Raw genomic sequence first — 27,121 nt, forward strand, 5'->3', positions numbered from 1 at the left:
ATTTATTCTGTCGGTGGAAAACATAAAAAAATAGAACCATGAAATATATTTGGTTACAAGATACGTTATTTCCTTAAAGTTTCAAATATACCATTCATTCTTCTTAATATTTCTCTTAGTGTATATTCAAATGACTTGCACAGTTCAATGGCATGTTTCTAAAACTTAAATCAAATAATAAATTTACAAGCAACAGGCACAATAATATATAGAGAAAGGTCTATGTTTGTGAGGTTTATGATTTTTTTTTGGTGGTTTTTTGGTTATTTAACTACATATACTATATATGTTGTGTTACACCCGGCACATTTAACTAACATACTTCTTTTTTCTTTCTTTCTCAACAGGCTTAGAATGTAATAATTCAAGATTTTATAATACAGTTGAGTAGCTTAACAACTGCTTATGTGCTTCCCATGATATGTTCTCCATATGGTAAGTATATATTTACTTCGATGCTGTCTTGACTGTGAGAGAAATGTGTTCAGTTAGAACTTATAGATAACCTAGGGTACTTCAGAATTGTTATAAGCTAAAATTCATCCAAAGTATAGAATAGTTGTAGAAATTTATCTTATGTAGAGAGATATTCTATAAATTTAGATTTAACATTGTAGCAAAGTTAAGCTTAATATGATTGTTTATCATGGTAGAATAATATGCCTTTCAGGTTTAGTTTTATTTTTAATAAATATTATGCTTAATAGCCCCAATATTTCTATACAATTCTTCAGTTTTCTGTAATTTTTTAAAAATATTAGACCTGCAAAATTTTATGCTAAAATATTAAAATTTATTGAATTGTCTTTTTAAAAATATAGTGTGTAATATCATTTAGAGGTCAGGTCAGTTTCTTTCTATATTAGTTATCTTTTCAAAAAATGGCTTTAGTTTTGGCAAGATAATACCTACACCACTAAATCACTTGTGTGTGTGTGTGTGTGTGTGTGTGTGTGTGTGTGTACAATTTCTTTAATAAACTACATAAAAAAGGAGGAGAAATTTGGTCTTTGCTTGGTAAAGGAACCTCTTACTGTTAATTTCGCACTGCTGAAAAGCAAAGTGGAGAACAAAAAGCTGGGAGACTATGCTGTTTTTGAGTTAAGTACTAACTCAGAGCAGTGGGAAGGAAAAGAGGCAGCCCGATCCCTTCCCCTCACAAGAAAATGAGCCATGGGGCACCTGGGTGGCTCAACTGGTTGGATGTCTGACTCTTGATTTCGGCTCAGGTCCTAATATCTCAGAGATGGGATATAGCCCCACGTGGGTCTCTGTGCTGGTGGTGCAGAGCCTGTCTGGGATTCTTTCCTAGCTCTCTGCTCCTACCCCTACTTGCTCACATTTGTGCATGCTCTCTCGCTCTCTCTCAAAATAAATAAATAAACTAAAAAGAAAGAAAGAAAGAAAAAAAGCCATGACGTAGACGTCTGCAGTAGTAAGAGGCGCTCCCCCAGCTATGGCATGGTTACGCCATCAGGAGACGCTGCGCCTTAACAGCTGACACTGGGAGACCTGCCTTACTCATTACTCGCCATCTCCTGGCCCGATCCTTGTGGGGGTCCCTGGCTGAGCATCAACATCTGTCACACGTGACTCGGAACTAAGATTGGTCTTTCTCTAGAAGCAGGAGAATGAGGTGTGACTGATTATACTGTGGGGCTGGGGTGATTGTGGATAGGTTATTAGCATGCCATTTCAGAAAACTGAATGCTTTTTGACAAAAAATATAATTTAATACACACAATATGCAGTTCTAAAGCAGTGCTAGCTAATAAAAATATAATGTGAGACAAACATGTAATTTAAAATTTTCTTGTGGCCACATTTTTGAAAAGTAAAAGAAGCAAGTAAAACAGATTTTCATAATATATTTTATTAACCGTCTATATTCAAAATACAATCATCAACATGTGATTCATGTAAAAAATATTGAGACCCTTTACATCTTTTTATTTCCATACTAAGTCTTTGAAATCTTGGGTGTACTTATAGTACATATCATTTGGGATGCTGTATTTTATTGGGTGTACTTGATGTGTATTTAGATTTCATAAAATTTGCAGTTGAAAAACTAGATTCACAAAGCCCAGTTGTCCCACACATACTTAAAGCATTCCAATAACTAAATTGAGTATCAGTTTTTAAATTTAAATTAACCAAAAATAAAAGTCATTTCCTCAGTCACACTAGTCACATTTCAAGTAATCAACAGTCCTATGTGGCTAATAGCTAGCATGATGGACAACTCTTTTCCAGAAAAGCAGACACAATGCCATAATTCTGCTACCTAATGAATTTTGTAGATTGATCTCAGAGCATACCAATGAAGTCTATAACTTTACATATTTCATGAGAAAAAAAGTCAAATCTTACAGTTCTGACCCAGAATGAAATTTTAACCACTCTCATCTGATCCATGAGAAATTATATATAAGAAAATATACAAAGTCTAAACCTCAAGGTTGTAATGCACATTGGAATTTGTTTTAAATTTGCATCAGTATAAATGCTCTATTGTAACTAAAGGAATTAGCTGATCACAGCCCTTCCCATTACAATGAATGATTAAAAGCAAAGAGTAAAATAAAATTTTTATAAATGGCTTTATGAAATATATTGTTAAAGGGAAGAAAATGTAAGCTTTGGACCTTTAAATCACATATCTGGTGAAGGATTTGTATTCATATATTATTTTTTAAAAAACCTTAAAACTTAACAAAAAGACAACCAACAACTCAGTTTAAAAATGAGTAAGATATATAAATTTCATCAAAAATATTTATGGATGGCCAAGAAATATATGGGAAGATGTTCAATATCATTAGTCATCAGGGAGATGCAAGTTAAAACCACAATTAGATACCACTAGACACCTATAAAAATGGATAATTTTTTTTAGAAATCTGATTTGTTCATTTTAGCCACTCTGACTGGCGTGAGGTGGCTGGTGAGGGTGTGGAGAGACGGGCACCCTCCTACACTGTTGGTGGGAATGTAAACTGGTGCAGCCGCTCTGGAAACCAGTGTGGAGGTTCCTCAGAAAACTATCCATAGAACTCCCCTATGACCCAGCAATAGCCCTGCTAGGGATTTACCCAAAGGATAAAGAAGTGCTGATGCATAGGAGCACATGTACCCCAATGTTCATAGCAGCAATGTCAACAATAGTCAAAACATGGAAAAAGCCTAAATGTCCATCACCTGATGAGTGGATCAAGAAGATGTGGTATATATACACAATGGAGTACTACATGGCAATGAGAGGGAATGACATATGGCCATTTGTAGGAAAGTGGATGGACCTTGAGGGTGTCATGCTAAGCGAAATAAGTCAGGCAGAGAAGGACAGAAACCATATGTTTGCACTCATAGGTCTAACAGGAGAACAGGAGAAACCTAATGGAGGACCATGAGGAGGGGAAGAGGGAAGGAGAGTTGGGGAGAGAGAGAGACGCAAAACTTGAGAGACTATTGAATACTGAAAACGAACTGAGGGTTGAAGGGGAAGGGGGAGGGGGGAAAAGAGGTGGTGGTGATGGAGGAGGGGGAAGAGCACTGGGTGTTGTATGGAAATTAATTTGACAATAAACTACTTAAAAACAAAAATCTGAGAGTACTAAATGCTGATAAGCATGCAGAGCTACAGGAATTCTAGTTCATTGCTGATCAAAATTCAAAATAGTACCAACACTTTGGAAAATTGTGTGCCAGTTTTTTGTAAAGTCAGATATACCCTTAACCATATGATTCAGCACACCCATTCCTAGGGATTTACCCAAGTGAATTGAAAACTTATTTTACACAAAATTCTATATGTAAATATTTAGAGCAATTTTATCTGTTACTGCTAAGACATAACCAAAATGTTCTTCAGTTGGTAAACAGATGAACGAATTATAGTATATCCATGCAATGAAATACAACTGAACTATACAAAAGAAATAATTTTTTAAAGAAATGTTGATTTATGCAATATGAATGTTAAATGTATTTTGTTAAGTGAAAGAAGACAGACCCAAATGACTGAATATTGTATGATTCCAAGTGTCTGAAATACTAGAAAAAGGAAAATGTAGAATAAGGAAACAGATCAGTGGTTGCCAGGGTTTACATATATGGGAGAGTTGACTATAAAGTGATAGTTTGAGGAAATTTTAAGGGTGATAGAACTGTTCTGTATGGTACTGCAATTCTGGATGAGGACTGTGGATTTCTAAAAACCTATAGGGCTGTACAACACAGAGTAAGCTATACAGTATGTAAATTTAAAATAAAGTAAATAGTATATTGAAATATCCCACGATGGGGTGCAGATGGCGACAAATGAATCTAACCAAATTACAAATATAAGACATAACCTCTTTTTCCATGGGGAGAAAGGATCTAACCTCAGTAACTTTGGGAAACAGTCTTGACAGGACAAAGATTAGAATGTATAATGCTAAAGAGAAAATAACTGCATATAGACATTATATCCTATTTGGTAATTATCCCCCCCCCCAGAGGAGCACAGGTTAGTAATTATGTAACTACTTTGCATGCATATTAAGTTGGAACACATAAATAAATAAATTGCTGATGATGGAAGCTAGGTTTCTCATTGTTGGTGAAAGAAGTTACAAATAGAAGGGACTTAGCTACAATTAGGGAATTAGCTACAATTAACTTTAGAGTGCTAGGTTAGAGACAGATACAACAATATGAACTCATTTTCATTTACTATACCTGCAGATAGATATAAAAGTAAACATGGATATATGTGCATACATGGTTATACATACTTAATATTTATTAGCTCTACCTACCAAATAGTTTTAGAAGTAGTAACACCATAGTAGCAATGAGCATACCTCATGCCCAGATTTTAGTTACTCAATACCATTCCCCAATAAAAACAGGAACTGAGGCCCAAAAGAAAATGGCTGATTTGAGAGATACGGCAGGAAGAATACAAGACTGAAGTATCTTCTAGTCCTAACGTGTGAAAAAGTGGCAAAAAAAAAGTTATTGTGGCATGTCAAAAGGACACAGGAGCTAACCAGGAAGAGTTCCTAGTGATCAAAGCTGAAACACTTTGAGCAATAGAATGATTATATTAACCTAAAACCTAATGAACAAAATAAATATTAATGAATTCACACTGATGCAAATAAATGATTGAATAGAAAGATAAATGACAGAGAAGGAAAGAATCTTCCTTAGAGAAAAATTCCAAATAATATATCCCTCACCCACCTCCAAGAAGGTGAAGCTTAACTCTTCTTTCCCTTCCCATGAAGCTAGACTTCATGCCTTGGAGAGCATGAAAATGTGGGAAAAGTTAATTTTTCCATGGAAAAATGTGGCAGATACCACCTTGGTCTAGTGATCAAGGATAACATCTCCAAAATAAGTTGTGTTGACCCCATGTACCCTGGTGTAATATGATGAGTACTCTTCATTTCTGTGATATTCTTTCCCCAAACCCAGAGCTCTATTGTAGTCTTGAGAAAAATATGAGACAAAGTCAAATCGAGGCATGTATTACAAAATACCTTACCACATTCCTGAGAAGTCTCAAGATCATGAAAGACTGAGAAACACAACTAAAGAGATGAAGAAACATTATGACTCAATGCAATGTGGGTTTGATCTTGAAACAGAAAAGAGGCATCAGTGGAAATATTGGTGAAATCTGAATAAAACCTATAGCCTAATTAATATTATTTTGCCAGTGTTCTTAGCTTTGACACATGCACTACGATTGTGTTGATAATGAGAGAAACTGGGTGAAGGAATCTCTCTATACATCTTGGCAACTTTTCTATAAATTATTATATTATGTGTAGGTATAGCTGTATGTCTATAGATTATAAAGATCTTTGTAAATGAATTATAAGCTTCTAATACTTGGTCAGTGATAGGGGCGCCTGAGTGGCTCAGTTGTTTATGTATCCTGCTCTTGGTTTCAACTCAGATCATTATCTCACAGTTTCATGGATTTGAGCCCCACATTGGGCTCTCACTGACAGTGTGGAACTGCTTGGGATTCTTTGTCTCCCTCTCTCTCTGCCCCTCCCTCGTTCACCCTGTCTCTGTCTCTCTAAAAATAAATAAAGAAACTTAAAAAAAAACTTGGTCTGGGGCACCTGAGTGGCTCAATCAATTGAACATCTGACTTCGGCTCAGGTCATGATCTCACGGTTCGTGGGTTCGAACCCTGCCTCAGGCTCTGTGCTCACATCTCAGAGCCTGGAGCCTGTCTTCAGATTCTGTGTCTCCCTCTCTCTCTGACCCTCGTCTGCTCATGCTGTCTTTCTCTCTCTCTCTCTCACAAAAATAAATAAAACATTTTAAAAGTTTAAAAAATAGTTGGTCAATGATAAATCTGCTTTTAGAAAGATTCTTCTCTTGTAATCTAATCATTTCTTCCCCAGCAATAAATACATTATGCTATTTTTTGTCTATCTATTCAGTTATTAAGAACCTCTGATCTTTATTTGTCATAAAAATGTTCTTCATTACTTAAAATTTGAGAATTATAAGAGCTCTTCACATATATTTGCATTTTAACAATTCCTATTACTTAAACCATCAAATATTATGGTTATTTAAATTTATAATGCTTTAATTAAATTTAATTAAAATTAAATTGGGCCATTTGATGGGATATTATGTGGCAATACCGCCTTGCTTGTCACATAGGCACAGCAACTTGACAATCATTATGACCAGCTATAGTTTTTATTACATGGATGAGATACATGTTCAGATACACAAAAAAATCAACAAATGGTCAAAATAACTGTAATAGCTTCTTAAAATTGGCATAGCAAAGGGCTTGTGTACTTTACCTAAAATAATAATATTACATTACAAGACCAAAATCCCCTCATACTTTTTTAAGAGTTTAAAGGTTTCTTTGTTCACATAGACATTTTAGCCTTATAGGGAGCATACAAAGTAGGAAATTCAAATAACATTTTTCAGTTACAAAGAAGAAAAGAAGTCTCTGCCAGGTTAAGTGACTTGCGTAGAAGCAGGTAGCTAGTAAAGTGCTGAGCTTCTATGAAGAACACACTTTGATTAACTCTTAATCCTTGACCTTTGCACCACATCATGAAGTCCACACTGGATGGAAATGTTCTTGTTACATTCTTGTTTTTCTTAACTTCCAGAGATAACCAAACTCTTCCCCTTAATTTAAAATAAATGTTAACAAGTTGTACACCACTAAAACAAAAGAATTATTTATATTTAAAGCAAAAAATTTCACTTGAAATATATATTTTCTGTTAAATTCAAAATCCTATCTAGATTACATGTAACTAACTTATGTGTACTATACAACAGTATGCTTTCATTTTAAGGAAAGCTAATGAATGAGAACCAAGAAAAGTCACAAAATACATAAATGGAGAAGTGATTTTTTTTATTATAAACTTATCCTTTGCCTCACAAAAGCATTTATCATGTCTTTGCTTAGATAACAATCTTCCTTGGTACAGCATCCTTAGATTTATACATAGTATTTCAGAAGAAATAGATTAATTTTATAGAGCAAAGCAGACCTCCCCTTGGACGTTGCGATCATTGCCTTCAGTTCTTGCATCACTGTGCCTATCAGCTGAAGTTATTCTAAAAGTGATCTCATAATCCATAGGCAGTTTTAATATGGAGAAAATTTATAGCATACTTTCACTTGTCAATAAATCAAGCTTTCTCCTTATTGCTTTCCAATCACAATGCCAACTTCTACGAGAACTTACTTTATTAGGTAATTTTAAAATACTTTATTAGGCTATTTGAGAAGCTCTTGAATATGAGATGATGAGAAACAATAAAAGATACATCAATAGAAAAAAACCGATACCTTCAAATAATAGTATAGTAGGTACAGAAGACACTTGCAAAATCAGTCTGGTTCATACTATGTGCAAACCCCATTTGACCTCTGTTACAATACACAAATAAACATTGAAAATATTTGAAGGCTTATAGCTTTCACTATTTTCTTTTTTCTAATCTAAACCTCTCCCACCATCGTAAAAGCCTATTGCATTTTTGCTTTTATTGTTGTTGTTGTTCAAGAAGTTATTCAGAAAAATTATTTTTTTATACGTCCTCTCTTTTGTAGTAAGCCTTCCTACTGTACTGCTTAGTGAGTAATGAGTACTTAAAAATATTTGCAGTATTGAATTTCTAAATGAAATACTATTGAGCACATTTTTCAGTTAAGGAAAGTAGGCTTACGATAGCAGGTAATTTCAGGAGTAATTGGGATAGCATGAGTGGAACCATACGTGTGATTGGCTCCACAGGTCTGGTGTTTGTGTTGACCATTCTATATGCAGACTCCTGTACAATTCTACATGTCTCAGATACTGTCTCCTCCCAGGGAGATGTTATAGGTAGAGTGTAGATAAATACATCCATGGATGGAGGAAGATGGATGGATGGAAAGACAGACAACCTGTTTTTCGGTATGGCTCCCTGATATCTACCATACCATGGATAATGTTTTATTCAAATGTGGAAAGCATGTTTAAAGGAATTGAGACACATACAAGTTGATAAAGAATTCCATGGAACTTGGATAATAATTAATAATAATAATAATAATAATAATTTGGAGAAAATTGAGGACACGGTACTTGTCCCTTCATGTCCAGGAGAACTTATTGCTTTATTCAGTTACTCCCAAAAAGTCCATTTACTTTTAGTTTGATAGGTAGGATCAAATCAATGCCAGTGGTAGACTGTATCTATAATAATGGCTATTAACTTGTATACTCTGTTCTAGTTAACACTTCTTCATCTGAAGCTTCAGAAATGCCTGCTAACTATGCCTCTGTGAAGTGTCAGGGGGAAACTAAGAGACCGAGTTCACATCTAGGTCAAAGTAGAGGGAAGGGAACATTTATGGTAGATAAGACGTGGGTAGAACTTTTGAATTTCCAGGGTAGAAACTGAGAGCACTAAATAATCAGGAGTTCATGAGACCCTTGGAATTCTCAGAAATATTTTGGGACATTGGAATATCCGTAGAATATGGGATGATTGGCTAAGAACTTTCAGTCTAGAGACCACAATTTATATCTAGATTACTTTTGCCATTAGATAAATATTAAAACAATATTTTAAAAACTCAGTAAAAATGTGTTTTAGCCAGAATTCAGTCATCACCCCATAGTTATTTGTTCATATTTCCTTTTTTTCCCAACTCACATGTACACATAATTTTATATCTTATAATTTTGTGTTTTGATTTTGGGCTCTATCTCAAATCCTAAACCCTTTAACATACATATTGTTTTATAGATATCCTTATAGTGACTACTTACTTAACCCTTTTCTTGTCTTTGATATTTGATCATTCGTGTAGACAAATAACACTTCAGTATAAATATTTAACAAATATTTTTGTCTTTATTGGATCATTTTCCCTTGCAGAGGAAGTAGAAGGTCAGCTGAAGGGTTAGTCTCTAGATATTCAGGTTATATACTAGGTTTGTGGCTGTGTAAAAAGATTTTAAACTTTCTAAACCTTGTTTTCATCAAATGCAAAATAAAATAAAAATAGGATTTTCATTGTAGGATTGTTGAAAGCATTAAATGCAGAAATACATAACAAAGATTATTGGAAAATTTCTAGAAATTAAACTATCAAAGCTAAGGACATGCTACCCTATAGCCTTCCCAAATTTGTGGCACAAATTTTTAACTTCCAGAGTATTCAGATGCCTGGAGGATGAAAAACAGCCTTTAATATCTTAAATGAAAAACCATAATGCTCAATCTATTGTTAACTTAAGGAAAGAAGAACTGTACTGGTCAGGCAGAGGTTCTCAGAGTAGAGAAGCCTGCTGATATTATTCAAGGTAGGGACAAAGTAGAATTCAGTGACTGGCAGACTTCCAGAAAAATTAGTGCCTTGATGTTATTTGTAGGAACAGAGTTTATTAAGCAAGAATGTCATTGATTAAACTGACTTTCATAAGTGTGTTCTTCAGTGAGTCTTTTTCTGATCCACTGACTTTCAAAATTTAGGACTATTACTAATTGGTTGATTTGTAAATGTGTGTTCACCAAGTTATGTAGCCATTAATTGATCAATTTTGTGTACAATCAGTTCAGGTGATTTTTAGAACTGTCAGTAATGGGGTAAGCAAGTTTAAAACCAGTCCTGATAGTCAGCTGCTACCACAGCGGCAGAAAATCAGCCATTTTCTAGAAGTGCAGAAGCATTTTATTCTCAAGCTATGTGTGAAACAACCACATAACAAAAAACTTTCATAGGAAAATTATGAAGGATGCCAACAAATGTTGCCTGTAAGGAAGACCAGGAAATAACTACAAGTTTGCTTTTAATCCAGTCTTCGCATTGACAAGTACTATGCCAGAATCAAACGGTAAAATACATGTGGAAAGGCAGCATCCGTTGAAAATACTGAAAACAGATGGAAGTTATGTGAGCTAACAATATTGTGGAAGAAAATTGACTTCATATTTCACTAACAAGAAATCATAAAATTTTACATTTTGGTGGGAGTATAAGTGTTACCTTTTATTAAGCTTTTTAGGTCAAAGAGATGATTTTCTCTAAATTTATACTTACCTATAGTATCTGATCCTTGTTTTTAGGTTTTTGGGCTTTTTTGTTTTGGTTCGGTTTGGCTGGGTTTCTGCAACATTTTTCTCTGCTCTTTAATATAAATTGTGCTCTTGCTAGTATTTCAGGGTGGAATGGCTTCCATTTCCTTCCAGAGGTTGTCTTTGCCAGTTCCAAAATCCTATTTTGGCTCTCATCCTCCTAAATTTCCTTCTCCTCTGTTGTTAACAATTATGGGCACTTCTTTCTGTTCATTTTTAATGATGTTCAGACTGAAATATTGGCTTCTCTTGTTTTTTCTGCCACCCTTTCTGTTCTCTGGTGCAAAACTAGATCTCCTCTCTTCCTTGGGCCAAACCTCCAGAAAGATCTAAGATCTATTAAGATCTATTATTCTCTCTCTCTCTCTCTCTCTCTCTCTCAGTATCTTAGTAGATTAGGTACAGGTTAACTCATTGCACATGATGCCTGTGTCTTCCATTTTGTCACTGTTCTACAACCCATTTCTGCACCATTAGTAGATGACTCACCCCAGTTTGACCTCACGAAGAGCTTATATTCTAGGATCAGACAGAACAGCAAGAAATTTGTGTTTCTTGGCTGCTGTGACCTTATGTGAGTAATTAAGTCCTATGTGTCTACTTTCTTTATCTGTCAATATGCATTCTATTACACAGGATGGTTATGATGAGGTAACAAAATTATGTATTGGAAGCACCTAACACACTGTCTCTACCCAGGAGGAATACTTAAATATTGTATCTTCTTATTTGTGTTTATTTCTCACCATTCTCTGCATTGACATTTCCTCAGAATTGTGTAACCAAAAGACCCATGAGACCCAAATGTCAAAAGCCCAGTGTCTTTGTTGTAAGGATATTAGGCAATTTATCTAGTTTGATTCATTTAGGAAGAGTGTGATTCTTTCTCTATCTTAACTTCTTTGTAAGGATGACAAATTGAAGTGTGATAATGATAGACAAAAGTACTTATAAGTGTTTTAATAACAATAACTTAGAATTTTTTATTTTGGCAACACAAGACACTGTGTTGACCCTTAATATAATGTGAGCTCAATTTTTTTATAATCACCTACCAGAGAGTTAATATTTTTTCAAATATTTATTTGAGGGAGCTGCAGCTGAGAAAGATGAAATAATTAGGCCAAAGGTACATATTTAAGAGGGAGCAGAGCTGGAAATGATGTTTTCTGAACATTCACCCCCATCCTCAGAGCCTTGTGAAAGTGCAAAGGGTCACAGTTGCATTCAATCAGTTTCCTTTACTAAAATGTTCCTTGGTCATTACTTGAATTGTGTTCCATCACTGCCCAGCCCCCTTTAAAGGCCCCTCTTAATTCTTCTAACCATAGTTTAGAGTTGGTTTCTACTATTTGAGGTTTATTTGTTTCTCATAGCATTAATTCATACTTCTCTTTGTAATCTCACTGCTGAGTTCTCTACTAAGTGCTTTAGGGGATTGAAGGGAAGGGAAGAGAGAGAAAGGGTGAGAGAGAGAAAGAAAGAAAGGAGATGAAGGAAGGAAGGGAGGGAGGGAGGGGGGAAGGAAGAAAAAACATACAGAGATGGTGCTACCTCTCAGGAATATATATATATGTAAGATTTTTAGGACAAAGGCTGATCTGAGCTCATTTTCCCTCCTGCTCCATGCTGTTATCCTGGGAGACTGTCCCCTTCTACTCCAAACCCTGCTTAAGCCCCTTTCATGTCTCTTCCCCAGGTACAGATTAAAACTGTTCCGCAAACTTTGAATATTATTCTTTGCTTCCTTACAATTCTGGGGTTTTGAAAGTGCTCACTCAACTAAGCAGAAAATATTTATATGTATACCACCCTTCTGCTATTCTGTAGATTCAAGACATCTTGAAAATTATCAATTACATGTGGTGGGTTAGGCTTCAATGCATTTCAAATCATAGAGCCTCTGTTTCCAACTAGGAGATTGAGCGCGGTCTCTGAATACATACATTCATAATTCCAGTGCACCAGAATTCATGTTGTTTGCTATTAGAAACGTGTTTATTAGAATTGCATGGTGGCAGAGGCAATGCCTTCTCTGCATTCTTTAACTTCTTATTGGAACATGGCCAGGCAGTGAATGAGAAATATAAATTGGTGGTTAAAATGGAAAAGAACAATCATCTGTTATAATATTAAATAATTGAACAGAGAATTTAGAACTAACAGTCAATGCCTATTAACCTAAATAATAATTCATAAAACTATTTTTATGAATAGTTTCAGATATTTATTTGGCCTGAGGGGTAATAGTTTCCCTTACTAGAAACTATTTTTTCTTCAAGTAAATGTAAAAGACTTCTTAAGACAAATTTAAAATCAATAGATTTAAAAAGTAGTAGGCTCAACTACATAATTATCAAAAGCTTTAGAATAAAAACAGACACTATAAACAAAGCTTCTTTAATTTAAAAAATTTGGAGATGATATTTTTGTAAAAATTATATTAGACAAGGACCTGATTTTGTGAACTGTAAAGAGTGTCTACAAATTAATTGATGTTAATTAAATTACAAGAGGAAACAACACAATAAAAGTGGCAAATGAAGTATGAATAGTAATTTCACAAAAGAAGAAATTAAGCAGTCCACAGATAAAGGAAGTGAAGCCTGACCTTACTAAATAATAAGGAAGCATCCAATTTTTATGCTTTTATGAGATACATTTTTATTGGTATAATTTTAAATGTTTCATATAACTATTGTCAATCAATAGATTTAGAATAAAACTAAAATATATAATGTTATATGCTTACCAATCAAAACTAAGAAACCATTGAAAATAATGTGGTAAATATATAAAGACAGAATAGAGTATCAAAACTACTCAAGATAAAAGGCAAATCTTAGAAAAAAAAAAAGTATAATGAGCTCAATTACCAAAAAAACTATATGTATGTATGAATGCAAATATAAATATGTCTGGATACATATATATATTTTAATGAAAAAATTCTAGAAGAATGTATGCCAAACCGAGATGAAAGTGGTTATCTCTTAGAGGAGGGAGGGTTGAAAGAGTGAAAAAATTAGATTGGGTATTAATGTTTACTCTGTATATTCCTGAATTATTTAAATTTTAATAATAACAATATACTTTATAATACTTACATAACTTTCTGAATTAGGCACATATAGATATTACATAGTAAAATGTTTTCAGAAATAATTTATTGGTGAATTTTCAGTTCATTAATAATAGTATTTCCAAGAGTTGATAATTTTAAATATTTCTTTTTTCATAATTAAGCCTTTGTCATGTATTTTTTTTTCCTACTGTTAGAGCTTAGTTTTACCTGGAGTCAAGTACTTTAATAATCAGAATCATTTGGGGAAAGAAACCAGGACCTCCTCAATACCACCATACTGCAGGGTGGGAGAGGTGGAGAATCTCAATCTTCATGTTTGTTGGAAGGCCAGCTTCTGATCTTTATATTTGAAAAATAATATTTTATTTGACAAAGAATGTGAAAACATTAAAATTTGATTTTCTCTGCTAGGAGAAAAATTTTTGTTGGATAATTTTATAAAAACATTGCAAGAGCCTTAATTTGTATCCTTGTAGTTACAGCACTTGTATGAAAGAAGGTTGAAAGAAAGTAACACCTGGTGTGAATGTCCCCATAGAAATGTGCAGCACGCGCCACCACTTACATGTCCTCCCTATCACCCACCTTGAATGGCTCCGTATTTCTGAGTCTCCATGGACTGCTTGAGAAAACTTAATAGACCTCTATCCTTTTGTGAAAATTCCTCTCAAAAATGCAGATATGAAAATTTCCTAGTTCCAAATGGGTCTAAGTGAAACTTTCAGACACTTTAATTGTTGCTACAATCATTAATATAAAACCTGGCTTTGCATATTCTTTTCCAAAGCATACAGAAATCATTTTTTTTCTGTAAGGATAATGTATTAAAATTTTTTTTTCTTCAACATGATTTTAACTGAACTCCTTATGCATGTTTTCACATGTAGCGTAAGGATAGAACTGTTGTTCATGAGCCTTCTGACTCATTCTAAAACTCTCTTAGGTAGAGTCAAAGGAAACTCTCGGAACTTTCTATTTTTCCCCTCATGACAATGTAACGTTGTTGCTTTGCTACTCTACAGCCATTTCTGGAAAATTTTTAGAGGTTCTTCGAAGTTTAACCTTTTTTCCCCAACCCTTTTCAAGGAATTAATATATTTCTGCTTGTAAATTGAGTGAATAATGCACCAGCCTCATTGGCTGATTTAAAAACTAAATGAGATGATGTGATGATGTTAGTTAGTGCAAGGCTTTCCTAGATTACATAGAGCCCTTAATAAGTATGAGCTGCTACTGTTCAATTTTTTTTAGTAAATTCCAATTTTCCCTTTTATTATAAAAATATCACTAAAAACTGCTATACTTTGCTCCTTTTTTAGCTTAAATTTTATGTTGCCTTAATGACATGCCAACCACCTGTGTGAAGAAAAGTGAACAAAATAAAACACATCAAAAATAGGGCATATCATGACTATTTCCAGAAGTTCAGCCACCCAGCATATTACAAACAACAGTTGGAAGGATGGCTTGATTTTGCTCATTTCAATGTCTTGTTTTCTTTTCTTCTTTCCTATTCTTACATTTTAAGTGGTTGTTAGCAATAACCAACAAGGTTGTACAGGGCACAAGTGAGGTGATGCCATACTCTCCAAAACACACACACACACACACACACACACACACACACACATCCTTTTGTTTCAGATCATTGATGAGCTTAATCCCAATTCTTTATTAGGAAGGAGGAATCAGGCATTTGTTTCAAATTCCCCAAGGAGAAAGCTCTATCAAGACCGCTTATTTCTCATTCTACTGCTTGTTGACCTTTTGAGGAAGAATGTGGTTCTTTAGTAACCTTAGGAGACCCAGGGACTCTCAGTTTTCACACATTCATTCCCTGGCTCCTCTGGGAGCCACTCCTGCAAATCCCCCAAAGAAATCAAGATTGAGAAAAGGGTTCCCATTACTTCGCAGATACTACAGAAACCAAACGTTTCTCCAATGTTTCTCCAATGTTTCTCTTTCTCCTCCACCCTATTACATGGGAAGTTTCTCACCTGTTCCAGACAAGCAAATCATTTCTCTAATATATGAAGGGAAATTGGGAATCTTAAATTTACCAATTGCCTAAAACATGTCAGTAAATTGCAAGAATTATTTTCAACTGTCATCACAGTCCTATGAAGATGGTATTATAGACTTGATTTCTCATCTGAAGGAGCTGCAGAGAGGTTAGAGGTTTGTTCAAGTCCCAACATGAAATGGAGCAGAAGCAGGATTCCATATATCAGTTCATTGTACTTCCCTCCTGATTCCCTAAAAAATCCCCTAGTTCTCCATGGTATACTGTGGTTTTTCATCCTAACATTTACGTCATTTGATGTTGGAACAAATGTGAGAGGTCTTTTTTTCATTTGGTTGTTTTTTATGCTATTGCTATATATTTTCATGTGAGTACTAATAATTTATTTAAGGTAGGGACTCTCCCTCTTTGCTAAACATGTTTCTTTTTAAATATTCAACATCATTCAGGGAAATTGAGTAAAAAAATAAAGTCTCCAAGAATTTACCAAACCTGCTGTTTCTTTCTTAACAAGCATCGATAAGTGGCTTCTGAGAATAAGTTTAATGTCATTTCTTTTGCCTGATATAGAACGTGACCTTCTTCAGTTTCAGCTGCATGTTACAGTCTGGTTCTCATGTGTAGGTGTGCATTCCACAGCAGAGCCATGGTTCAGATGATAGATTATAGAACATAGATAAGGTAGGAGAATATTTTTAATATCTTCACCAAAATGTTGAAAATTATTCCTGGGCTGGTAGTGAAGAGGAAGGGGTGACGATTGGAGGCCCGTCAGCCTTCTGGTAGACACTTTTTGTTGGTTAGTTATGTTATTTCAACTTTTTTCGTTTTGTTGTGTTCCATTTTTGGTGATTTAGACACATTCTTTTTTTTTGGATGCATTTATTTTTGATATGAGAAAATACTTTATAGTATGTTTTGAGATACTTTAATAGAATTGCTAAAGTGTAAGAAGCATGTCTCCATTCCTATAAGCTTGCTCAAAAATTTTGTGAAGCAGTCATCCTGAGCAAAGTCTTATTTATACTCTTATTCTAAAAATGTAAGACAAATAAGCAAAAAGCATATTATTTTGTCTCGTTCAGACAACTTTTCTTTTTTTAATATTGTTGTGTATATGTGGACAATACAAATCATTTGTGTGCTTGTGTATTGTGTGTTGTGAGTCACAGTCAAAAACTTTGAATGCCATTGCCCAAAACAATAGCCCTGGAGAGGTAGAACTCTTAAGAAACTTTTCAGACCCTAATTCTCTGCTTAAAACACTACCTTCGGTTCTGTGGTGCTTTCCTCAAATAACTATGAAAGCAGCTAGAAGAAGAATATAAGGATAAAGTAAAACTTTGAAAAGGAAAATAGTAATGAAATCATTGCAAACATTTGTATAATCAATTCTTTTTTAAAAATTTTTAAGCTTTTTTATATATTATTGAGACAGAGAGAAACAGAGCATGAGTGGGGGAGGGGCAGAGAGCAAGGGAGACACAGAATCCGAAGCAGGCTCTGAGCTGTCAGCACAGAGCCCAATGCGGGGCTTGAACCCACGAACAGTGAGATCATGACCTGAGACAAAGTTGTACACTTAACCGACTGAGCCACCCAGGTGTCCCTCAATTCTTTTTTTTAGTAATACAAACATCTTTTAAAATTGAGTTAATAAATAAGTAAAGCAGATCAGTAAGGTTCCGGCCTCAGCACTACACCTTGCAGGTCGGGAAACCCTGGACAAAGTTATTTAACTACACTAGGCTACATATTCTCATCTATGAAATGAGGCTAAAACTACTCCATATCTTCTCAGACAGTAAACAGAATTAAGCTGTGTAATTTCCATATCGGACTTAGTACCTCACATGTAACACATTTTTAGTAACTTTTAACTTTTAGTTCTATAGCTCTACAGAAGAGATTCTAAAGTACAAATTTACAGACTGACGAGAAATTGTTTTGTTTTATCTAGTTTTGAACGCTTGTATATGTTATACCTTATTGAAATTATTTGCAAAGTCAGCAGTGTCTCAAGTAAAAACTAAATTTTGCTGCTTGATCTTTGAAGAGATGTTATTATTTGTAAGATCCTATAGTTCTATGTTGGATAGCCATAATTTTACTTAATTTTTACTGTAGAATCTTAATAGAAACTAAATAAGAGTAATTTTATAATGATTTTAGAGATATGTTTAAGAAATTCTTTTTTTCATGACTCCTAAATAGAAAAGCCCCTCAAAATATGAGATTGACAAGTTTTTAAAAATATGTCAGACACAGGGGGGCCTGGGTGGCTCAGTTGGTTGAGTGTCCAACTTTGGCTCAAGTTATGATCTTATGGTTCAGGGGTTTGAGCCCTGCCTCAGGCTCTGTGCTGACAGCTCAGAGCTTGGAGCCTGCTTAGGATTCTGTCTCCCTCTCTCTCTAACCGCCCCCCCCGACTCACGTTCAGTCTCTCTCTCTGTCTCAAAAAATAAATAAAAATAGTAAAAAATTTTTTAATCTATATCAGACATAAGTTTTGGAGAGAGATGAAAGAAAGAAGTAAAGAAATGGAGCTATCAACACAGAGAGGAAAATATTTTAAAATAAAATATTTTGGGGGCACGTTGGTGACTCAGTGGGTTAAGCATCCTACTTCAGCTCAGTTCATGAGTTTGAGCCTCACGTCAAACTCTGTGTTGACAGTTCTAAACCCAGAGCCTGCTTCAGATTCTGTTTCTCCCTCTCTTTCTGACCCTCCCCTGGTCGCACTCTGTCCCTCTTTCTCAAAAACAAATAAACATTTAAAATTTTTTAAATAAAATATTTTTCTGATTATAAAATTAGCATATGTTCATTACAAAACTGCAGTTAATACCAAAAGATAAAAATAACAATGTGACTATTTGGCTAATAACTTTTTGTTGTTGTCAGTGGGGTTCCACTATACATAGAGTTTTACATGTCTCTTTTGACTTATGACAGTATCTTGGATATTTTTATGTGAACAAATATAAGTCAATGGTATTACATAGTATTCTCTTCTTTCTATGTATTATTCTATTCTTTGTTTTGACCATAATTTTAACCCCTTATTCAAAAACATTTATTTTTTATCAAATATTTAGAGAGTGCCAACACTTCTGTCCTTGAACAAAACTCCCTGTGTCCTTCTCTAAATACTTCTCTTCTAGGTCTCAGATATAGCCACCAATTATTAGATTGACAACTATGTGACAATCATAGTAAGAGTATTTTATATCTCTAAAATATAATACATATGTTATTTCATATAGTTATTACAATAGCCCTAGAAGATAGGTACCAGCATTAATGTCATTTTACCAAACAAGGCAACTGAATGTTAATACAGCCAAAGAACTTGACAGAAGTCTACACAGCACTAGAATTATAACTAATATAAATTGGTTGCCACATCCATGTGTGCAACTATTGCACTTTACTACCTCTCTCCTGTGGTATATACATCTTAACTTTTATTAGAATTTTCTAATTTCTTTCCAGAAACTTTAACATAATTTTTGATGAATAATCTAAATTCTATTTTGTAAGAAAACTGCAATTCATTTGTCTCTAATCCCCAATGCACTGTCCATTATGGAATCTTGTCAAATACCTGCATGACACATTCAAATTTCACAGCATTTTCAAAAGGCGCAAATCGTGCAATTGCTGAAGAGTCTGTAAAGCCAGTTGCAAAGTTAAGAACTAATTATGTTGCTTGGAAAGAAATAAGAACAAGTTATTGGCAAAATTACTTTGTCAGATGACTTTACTAAATGTCACATGTTATGAATTGCCAACAATGTCAAAAGGAGACTATTGTCTGAGTATTCTAGCTGACAGTTTTGTGTACAGTTACACAAAAACTCAGATGTGTGTCATGTAATCAAATGTTAGCATGTGGATGGTTCATGCGTATGAAGGACATTTTGTTCACTGAAAATTTTTATGAGGAGAGAAGCGATATTTCTTTAGTTACTGCTTATTAGTCTTTGGAAAAATATTGTAGCCTCAAACAATATCCTACTGGGATTAGAGATGAATAAATACCAGTTTTTGTGCTCCAAGGAAAGGTATTAATAAGCAAATGGCCAGAGGCTGCACCTTAATGCCAGTACTTAAATTGCTTCAGGCCAGGGACCAGTTGGCCAGCCAATCTATTAATTCAGACCATGGTTCAGCATCAAAAGAAGTGATGAGCTTTGGAAATACGAAAAGTTTAGGGACACTAACTACCATGTAAAGATATACATAGCAAATATAAAACTCTACTTTTCTGTTTGACAGTATACTGGTTGTTGAAAGGAAAGGTACTTTGGAAATGAGAGTGAAGAAATAAACATTTCTTCCTAGGACCAATACTGCCATTTCTGTGATTTCAAGTGACTTTCTCAGCATATCTCAATGATACATTCAGTATCTAGCATAGACGAAACCAATTACTCATTGACAGAAGCATGCCTTCTCTAAGATAACAATAATAGGATCCTTTAAGATGAAAAAAAGTCATGCATAACACCCGATCACTTACCTCCTACTTGCCTGAAGAATATATTGATGGAATATCATTGGGCATATTTAAAAATCACATCCATATGCTGCATTATATCATGAAGAAATCATTTCAGAGTAAAATATCACCAAAGAATAAATTAGAAAGTCATTTACCCTTGACTTGCAAATAGTCGAATGAATTGAATCATTTAATCTTTTAGCTTTGAGCATGATATGTTGACTTAATAGCTGATGAAGCACCAAAAGTTGGATTCAGTGAGAAATACCTCAGTATTTAAAACTATTTAACAAAGCCTCTGACTGCTTGTTGTAAATCTTAATAAATATAATTGGAAATTTAGATTTAATTTTACTAAGAAACAAAATGCATTAGGACCTATTTATCCTTGAGTCAGATATAAACAGCATTATCTTGCAATTATGAAATGATTGTATAATGTTTTATCATATTTTATCTTTATATTTTAATTTCAATAAACATTTCAATGCACCTAAAATTGGCAATCATTTTGCAGATTAAGTATCCATTAAGTGGTCTGCAGATGCTGAAAGACTGATTCCATGCTTAGGATTATCTCCTTCACAGCCCTTGTACATTGTCCTAATAGTTTTTATGTTCAGAAGAGAGCAAATTTTTCTCTAAAGAAATATAAGGAATCACTTAAATTGTGCAGATGTGTGGGTAGATGGTTAGGGACATTGCGGAGTTTTAAAGCAATTGGAAAAAAGTAATAAGTATGATCAAACTTTCAAATCAAAAACTATTCCACATTTTTACAATGACTTAATATGACTTATGAATATAAAATTTTAACATGACATGAATCAGACTTGATCTTTACAGCACACGGAAAAAATATAATGGTGTATGGGCACATGGAAACTTAAGACAGAGTTTATAAACCTTTGACATTTATCTTTTCCATATGCATCAGGCCAAAATCTAGATTCCTGGCCATCTTAGATCAATCAGCAAATACTTACCAAGAACTTATTAATTCAGAGCATACTGTCAGGTGCTGCAAGGACGGGCCCCATACGATGTGACTTTTTTCCTCAAAGACTTGGTAGTTTTATCTTCCTCTTTCTCCTATTCTAAATTTCTCCTTTCACATATGCTTTCATCTGGGGGATCGGGGGGAGAGGGACGAGTATACTGATCTTAAAGTATCCCATAATAGTTCATTTGTCAAATGACATGGGGTTTTGGCCAATTGTATTCCTCAACAAAAGCAATCCTAGATTCCTTTGCTTTCCCTAACATTCAATCAAACCTGTTCCATTCAAAATGTAAAGGGATTCTAATATCATTCTCCAATAAATAGAATCAGAGCTCTTTGAAGAAATGGCTGATTTCAGGGCTGGGGCAAGGAATATACAAGATGAGCCCAAAAGATCTCATTTGCCACAAGTAAGAAACTGTTCAAAAAAATAAAAGTATGGGAACCTATCAAAGGAACCAACTTTAAGAGCTCCTAATGGCCAGTTTTGAGTAAAGTAAAGTAAAACAATTTTCTCAACAAAGTTAATACTATAGAATTACAATGTAAGCCAGTGTATAAAATGAATATCCACTAGTGCATATGTCTATGAATAAATGATTGAATAGATAAATGAAGAAGAAAAGACAGCTCTCCCATGCAGAAGAATTTCAAATAATTTGTGTAAATATTCTGTCCTCGAGGAGGAGGGCATAATGCCAAGCTCCTTAAATGTGAGCTGGATGTAATGACTTCCTCCCAAATCCTGCAGTATGGAAATGGGGAATATGAGGAACTTTACAGTGTTGAAACCTGATAAATACTACCTCAGCCAGGTGATAAGTGTTATCAACACTGGTAAGACATGCTGGTAGCATGTATCCTTGGTGTAAGTGATAAAAATGGTACTTCTTATCTCTCTTTGGTCTTCCTCCCCAAATCCCATAACCTCAGTCTAAACAGGAGGGTAATACCAAACAACTCAAACTGAGATCTATTATACAAGCTCTCTGACCAATACTTCTCATTACTTTGATCATTAAAAATACGGAAAACTTGAAGAAATTGTCACCAATAAAGAATTGCACTTAAGAGAACATGATAATATAATATGGTATCCTGGATGAGATCTTGGAACAGAAAAAGAACATTGGATAAAAACTAAGGAAATCTAATCAAGTGTGGGGTTTAGTTAATGTATCAATCTTTTTTAATTGTTTAATTTTTTAATAGTTTATTGTCAAATTGGTTTCCATATAACACCCAGTAATGTATAAGTCTTGATTCAACAGTTGTGACAAATGAATCATGGTAATCTAAGACATTGACAATAAGGGAAACTGGATATGGAGTGCAGAAAAATCCTCTGTCCTATATTTGCAACATGACCGTAAATATAAAACTATCCTGAAATTAAAAGCCTATTTAAAAGGTTGTGGTCACGGGCTACCTGAAGCCATATTCTGAGAAGATCCATGGAGCATCCCACAGACACCTAAAAAAGGAAAGTGGGTTTGTATGTGCTTATCACTGCTCATCCGGTGAACTATTGGACTGCACTTTATGTTTACTCTGTTGATGGATAGTCTACATACCTGGCTACATTCTTATTGCCTCTTTCAACAATAAACTACTAAAGGTCACAGACTTTATCAATTTTGAATCAGTCCTACCATCTCTTAATTTTTAAAAATGGGCGGTGGCACCTAGGATTCTTTCTTTCTTTCTCTCCCTCTTTCTCTCCCTCTTTCTCTCTCTCTCTCTCTCTCTCTCTCTCAAAATTAATAAATAAACATTATTTCAAAAATAGGGCAGCAATAGTTTTCTAGTACAAAATTAGATATTACTACTTTTAGTGAAAATGGCTTTGAGAGAAAGAAAGGAGTATTTAAGATCTTTAAATAAAAGAGGCAGGATAGACTCAACAAAGGTGAAGTTTTAATTTATTTTTATTCTTTATTCTTTCTTTTTATGTGCTTCTACATTTTTCATTTGCTGCCTTATAAAAATACATCTAAATGCTGATTTTGAAAAATGATAGCTTCTAAAAAAAGCTATGCAAAGGTATTTTCTTGGGTAACAAAACTGAAGCACCTATGTATTTTTTTTAACACTTCAATTTTACAAGGAAAGTGAAATTTGAAATGCCACTTCCTAATACCAAAAATAAAAAATAAAAAGAGCAAACACTGTTAGCACAGATGGTTAGCAACAAGGTTGAGGACACATTTAACAGACTGAAGTTTTACTGGTGTATGGTCTGTTGGTAACACAGAAGCAGTCAGGACTGCATTGGCTTCATTAAGAAGGCACCCTTTCACTTCCTTTTCGTCTACCTCTTATATCACTTGTCATTGTAACATACAGACATTTTTAAGAGTCTACAAATGAATTTTACTAATCAAAACACCCTATTTTTTGCCGCATGTATTATCTACTCTTTAAATTTTTTTTTAATTTTTTAATGGTTTTTTTTTTTTCTTTTGGATAGAGAGACAGAGACAGAGACAGAGTGCAAGAGGGGGAGGGGCAGAGAGAGAAGGAGACACAGAATCCGAAGCAGGCTCCAGGCCCTGAGCTGTCAGCACAGAGCCCAGTGCAGGGCTTGAAAGCACCAACCTTGAGATCATGACCTGAGCCAAAGTCTGATGTTCAACCAACTGAGCCATTCAGGCACCCCATGAATTATCTCTTTTAAAGTAGAAATTTCTTTTTCAGGAATACTTAAACACAGTTTGAAGTGTGAAGATAAAATTTCAATGAGAAAGTGTCACAATAATTAGACACCTTTAAAGCAAAGGTCACTGTTTCAGAAAAATTCATTAACCAGTTATTGATTGCCTTCAGTGTAGAAAATACAAACCTCAATTTAATCTCCATGTTTTTTTTAAATTGTCTACTGACAAGAAATTAACATTATGTGTTCTAGACAAGTTCTTTGCTTTATAAGCTACTTTCATCACTGAGAATATTCATATTCTTCCATTTTAGTGTCCAGATGTCTAAGGTATGCCATGCATTATATGCTTAAAATCTTGACAGAAATACAGTTATGTTTAAAAGGTAAAAGAAATAATGTTTTATATCCTATATTGATTTTAGAATTGAGTAATAATTAAAATAAAACACTTCAATTTTATACAATATCAATTTTTCTTTGCCAAATCTAGACAATTAAGATTTACTTTATTTCTTTGATTGTAATCAAAGAGACTTTTCAAATTATCCCAAAAGTGTGATGTTTGTGATAGGTTATCTATTATAACGCAATATGGAAGCTGTGCTTTAATGATTAGCTTCTTTTAAGTGTCTTTTTCTTGCTGGTTTTTATACTTTAACAACAACGATCCTGATGATAAGATCTAGACAAAATATATAGGCTAGTAGATCATATTTCTAAATATTGGAAAAGTACTAGTTCTAAGAGATTGTTAACTATTATATAAAAAAAGAAACAAAGTTCTATCATCAAATAAGTTTCAGAAATATTGCCTACCATGGTCTCCTCTGTTTTCATTAGCATATGAAAGGTTCTGGTAAATCCTGTAGAAACAATGTCTGCCAAAAATTTTTTGAGAGCAGTAGGAATAAGACAGCAGAAGCAAACAGCATCCAAATTATGAAGAATCTTTTATGCCTTGCTGAAAAGTTTGGAACTTTTCCAAATTTTCTTTTTAAATTGACCACTGTGGCAATAATATGAAGGATGAATAGATCTATTTAGAAAACTTCTTCAAATCAAAACAAAAGAAAAAGAAAACACTAAAAGTAGTTACAATTCATACTGGAAAGAAGTAGAAAGATTAAAAATATATTAGAGAAAAATTGCGAGATGTGAAGATTGGCTGAGTATCAAGGATTTGAATTCAAGAGTGATTCAAGTTTATGGCTTTGGTGTTTGTTCAGTGGATGTTGGAGACACTTACTAAGATCAGGCACATACACGGAGCATCAGAATCCAGTGAGATAAAATGGAAAATCTGTTTTCACATATGTTGAGTTTGAGGTACCTGTAGAAAATCAAGGAAGAAATTCCCAGTGTATGGTTAGGTAAAGAACCATGAAATTCAAGAAAAGAGGCTTAGGCTACAGGCATATACTAGCAAACGGGTGACACAATCATGCAGATGAATGAAGGCACTCAGAGACAATAGTCAGAATGTGAAATCTAGAGAGCACAACAGGAACAAATAACACTTCAATGACTAAGTAGACTACAAATGGAAAGACATGAATGAGCAGGGTCAGGGAACCTAACTGTCTAGAGGAAATTAAAAAAGAGGGAGCATGGTTCTTTATATATTTTTAATATTAACCTCTTACTAGATATATGATGTGCAAATATTTTCTCCTGTTCGTTACATTGCTTTTTTATTTTGTTGATGGTTTTCCTTGCTGTGCAGAAATCTTTAGTTTGATATAGTTCCACTAGTTTATTTTTACTTTGTTGCCTATGCTTTTGATATCAGATCCAAAAAATCATCACTAAAACCAATGTCAAGGAGCATACCACTGGTTTTCTTTTAGGGGTTTTATGGTTCAGATATTACATTCAGGTATTTGCTTTGTTTTGTCTTAATTTTTGTGTATGGTTATGATAGTGGTCAAGTTTCATTCATACATATAACTTGTCCAGTTTTCCCAGCACTATTTATTGAAGAGACTGTCCTTTCCCCATTGTATCTTTAGCTACTTAGTCCTCAATTGACCATATATGTGTGGGTTATTTCTGGGCTCCCTATTCTTTACCATTGATCTAAGTATCTGTTTTTATGCCAATACCATACTGTTTTGATTATAGTTTTGTAATATGGTTTGAAATCAGGAAGCATGATACCTCCAATTTTGTTATTCTTACTCAAGATTGTTTTAGCTTTTTGGGATCTTTTATGGCTCCTTACAAATTTTAGAATTTTTATTTTCTGTAAAAAATGTCATTGGAAATTTGATAGGGATTGCATTGAATTTGTAGATTGTTTTGGATAGTATGGGCATTTTTGCAATATTTCTTTCAATTCATGAACATGAAATATCCTTCCTTTTATTTATGTCTTGAATGTCTTAGAGTTTTCTTATAGTTTCAATGTACAGGTCTTTCAAAATCGATTATAGTGATGATTGCCCAACTGTAAGTGTGTTTAAAAACCATGGAATGGTACACTTTAAAGGGGAGAATTGTGTTGTATATAAATAATATCCAAAAAAGCTACTATGTTTAAACATCTCTGGATGTGCTAATTGGGAGTTATTAGTGACCTTAATGAGAGGAGTCCCAGCAGTGGTTGGAGTTGAAGCCAAATTGAAGAGGGAAAAGGAATAAATAAGATGAGTAAGGAAGTAACAAACTTCATCTCCCCTTTCAGGACTTTATGACAAAGGATACAAGATAGTGCTAGGAAGGGAAAAGGTTAATTTGTTAAAGTTTTTATTTAAATTCGAATTAGTTAACATGTAGTGTAATATTAGTTTCAGATGTACAGTATAGTGATTCAATACTTCCATACAACACCTGATGCTAACCACAACAAATGCACTCCTTAAGCCCTATAGCCTATTTAACCCCTCCCTCACTTACCTCTCCTCTCTAACCAACCGTTTATTCTCTATAGTTAAGAGTTTGTTTTTTGGTTTGCTTCTCTGTCTTTTTTTTTTTCTCTATGTTCATTTGTTTTCTTTCTCAGATTCCACATGAGTGAAATTATGTGATATTTGTCTTTCTCCAACTGACTTATTTCACTTAGCATAATACACTCTAGCTCCATCCATGTCATTGCAAGTGGCAAGATTTCATGCTTTTTCATGGCAGAGTAATATTCTATTATACATATATATCACCTCTTCTTCATCCATTCATCAGTTGATGGATACTTGGGCCATTTCCATAACTATAGA

General features: G+C 34.1%; 1 protein-coding gene across 1 annotated transcript in view; it reads left to right on the forward strand.

Annotated features, from left to right (window-relative positions):
- Nucleotides 1-383: 383 nt before the first annotated feature.
- The window catches only part of FUT9 (fucosyltransferase 9), an 89,143-nt gene continuing 62,405 nt past the window's right edge, over nucleotides 384-27,121 (forward strand). The window contains exon 1 of the mRNA XM_029945262.1: nucleotides 384-435. Within this exon, the coding sequence (XP_029801122.1) occupies nucleotides 417-435 (19 nt within the window). The 5' untranslated portion in view covers nucleotides 384-416. The remainder of the gene's footprint in view (nucleotides 436-27,121) is intronic.

Source organism: Suricata suricatta, chromosome 7 (genome assembly GCF_006229205.1).
Source record: "Suricata suricatta isolate VVHF042 chromosome 7, meerkat_22Aug2017_6uvM2_HiC, whole genome shotgun sequence".
Taxonomy (NCBI): Eukaryota; Metazoa; Chordata; class Mammalia; order Carnivora; family Herpestidae; genus Suricata; species Suricata suricatta.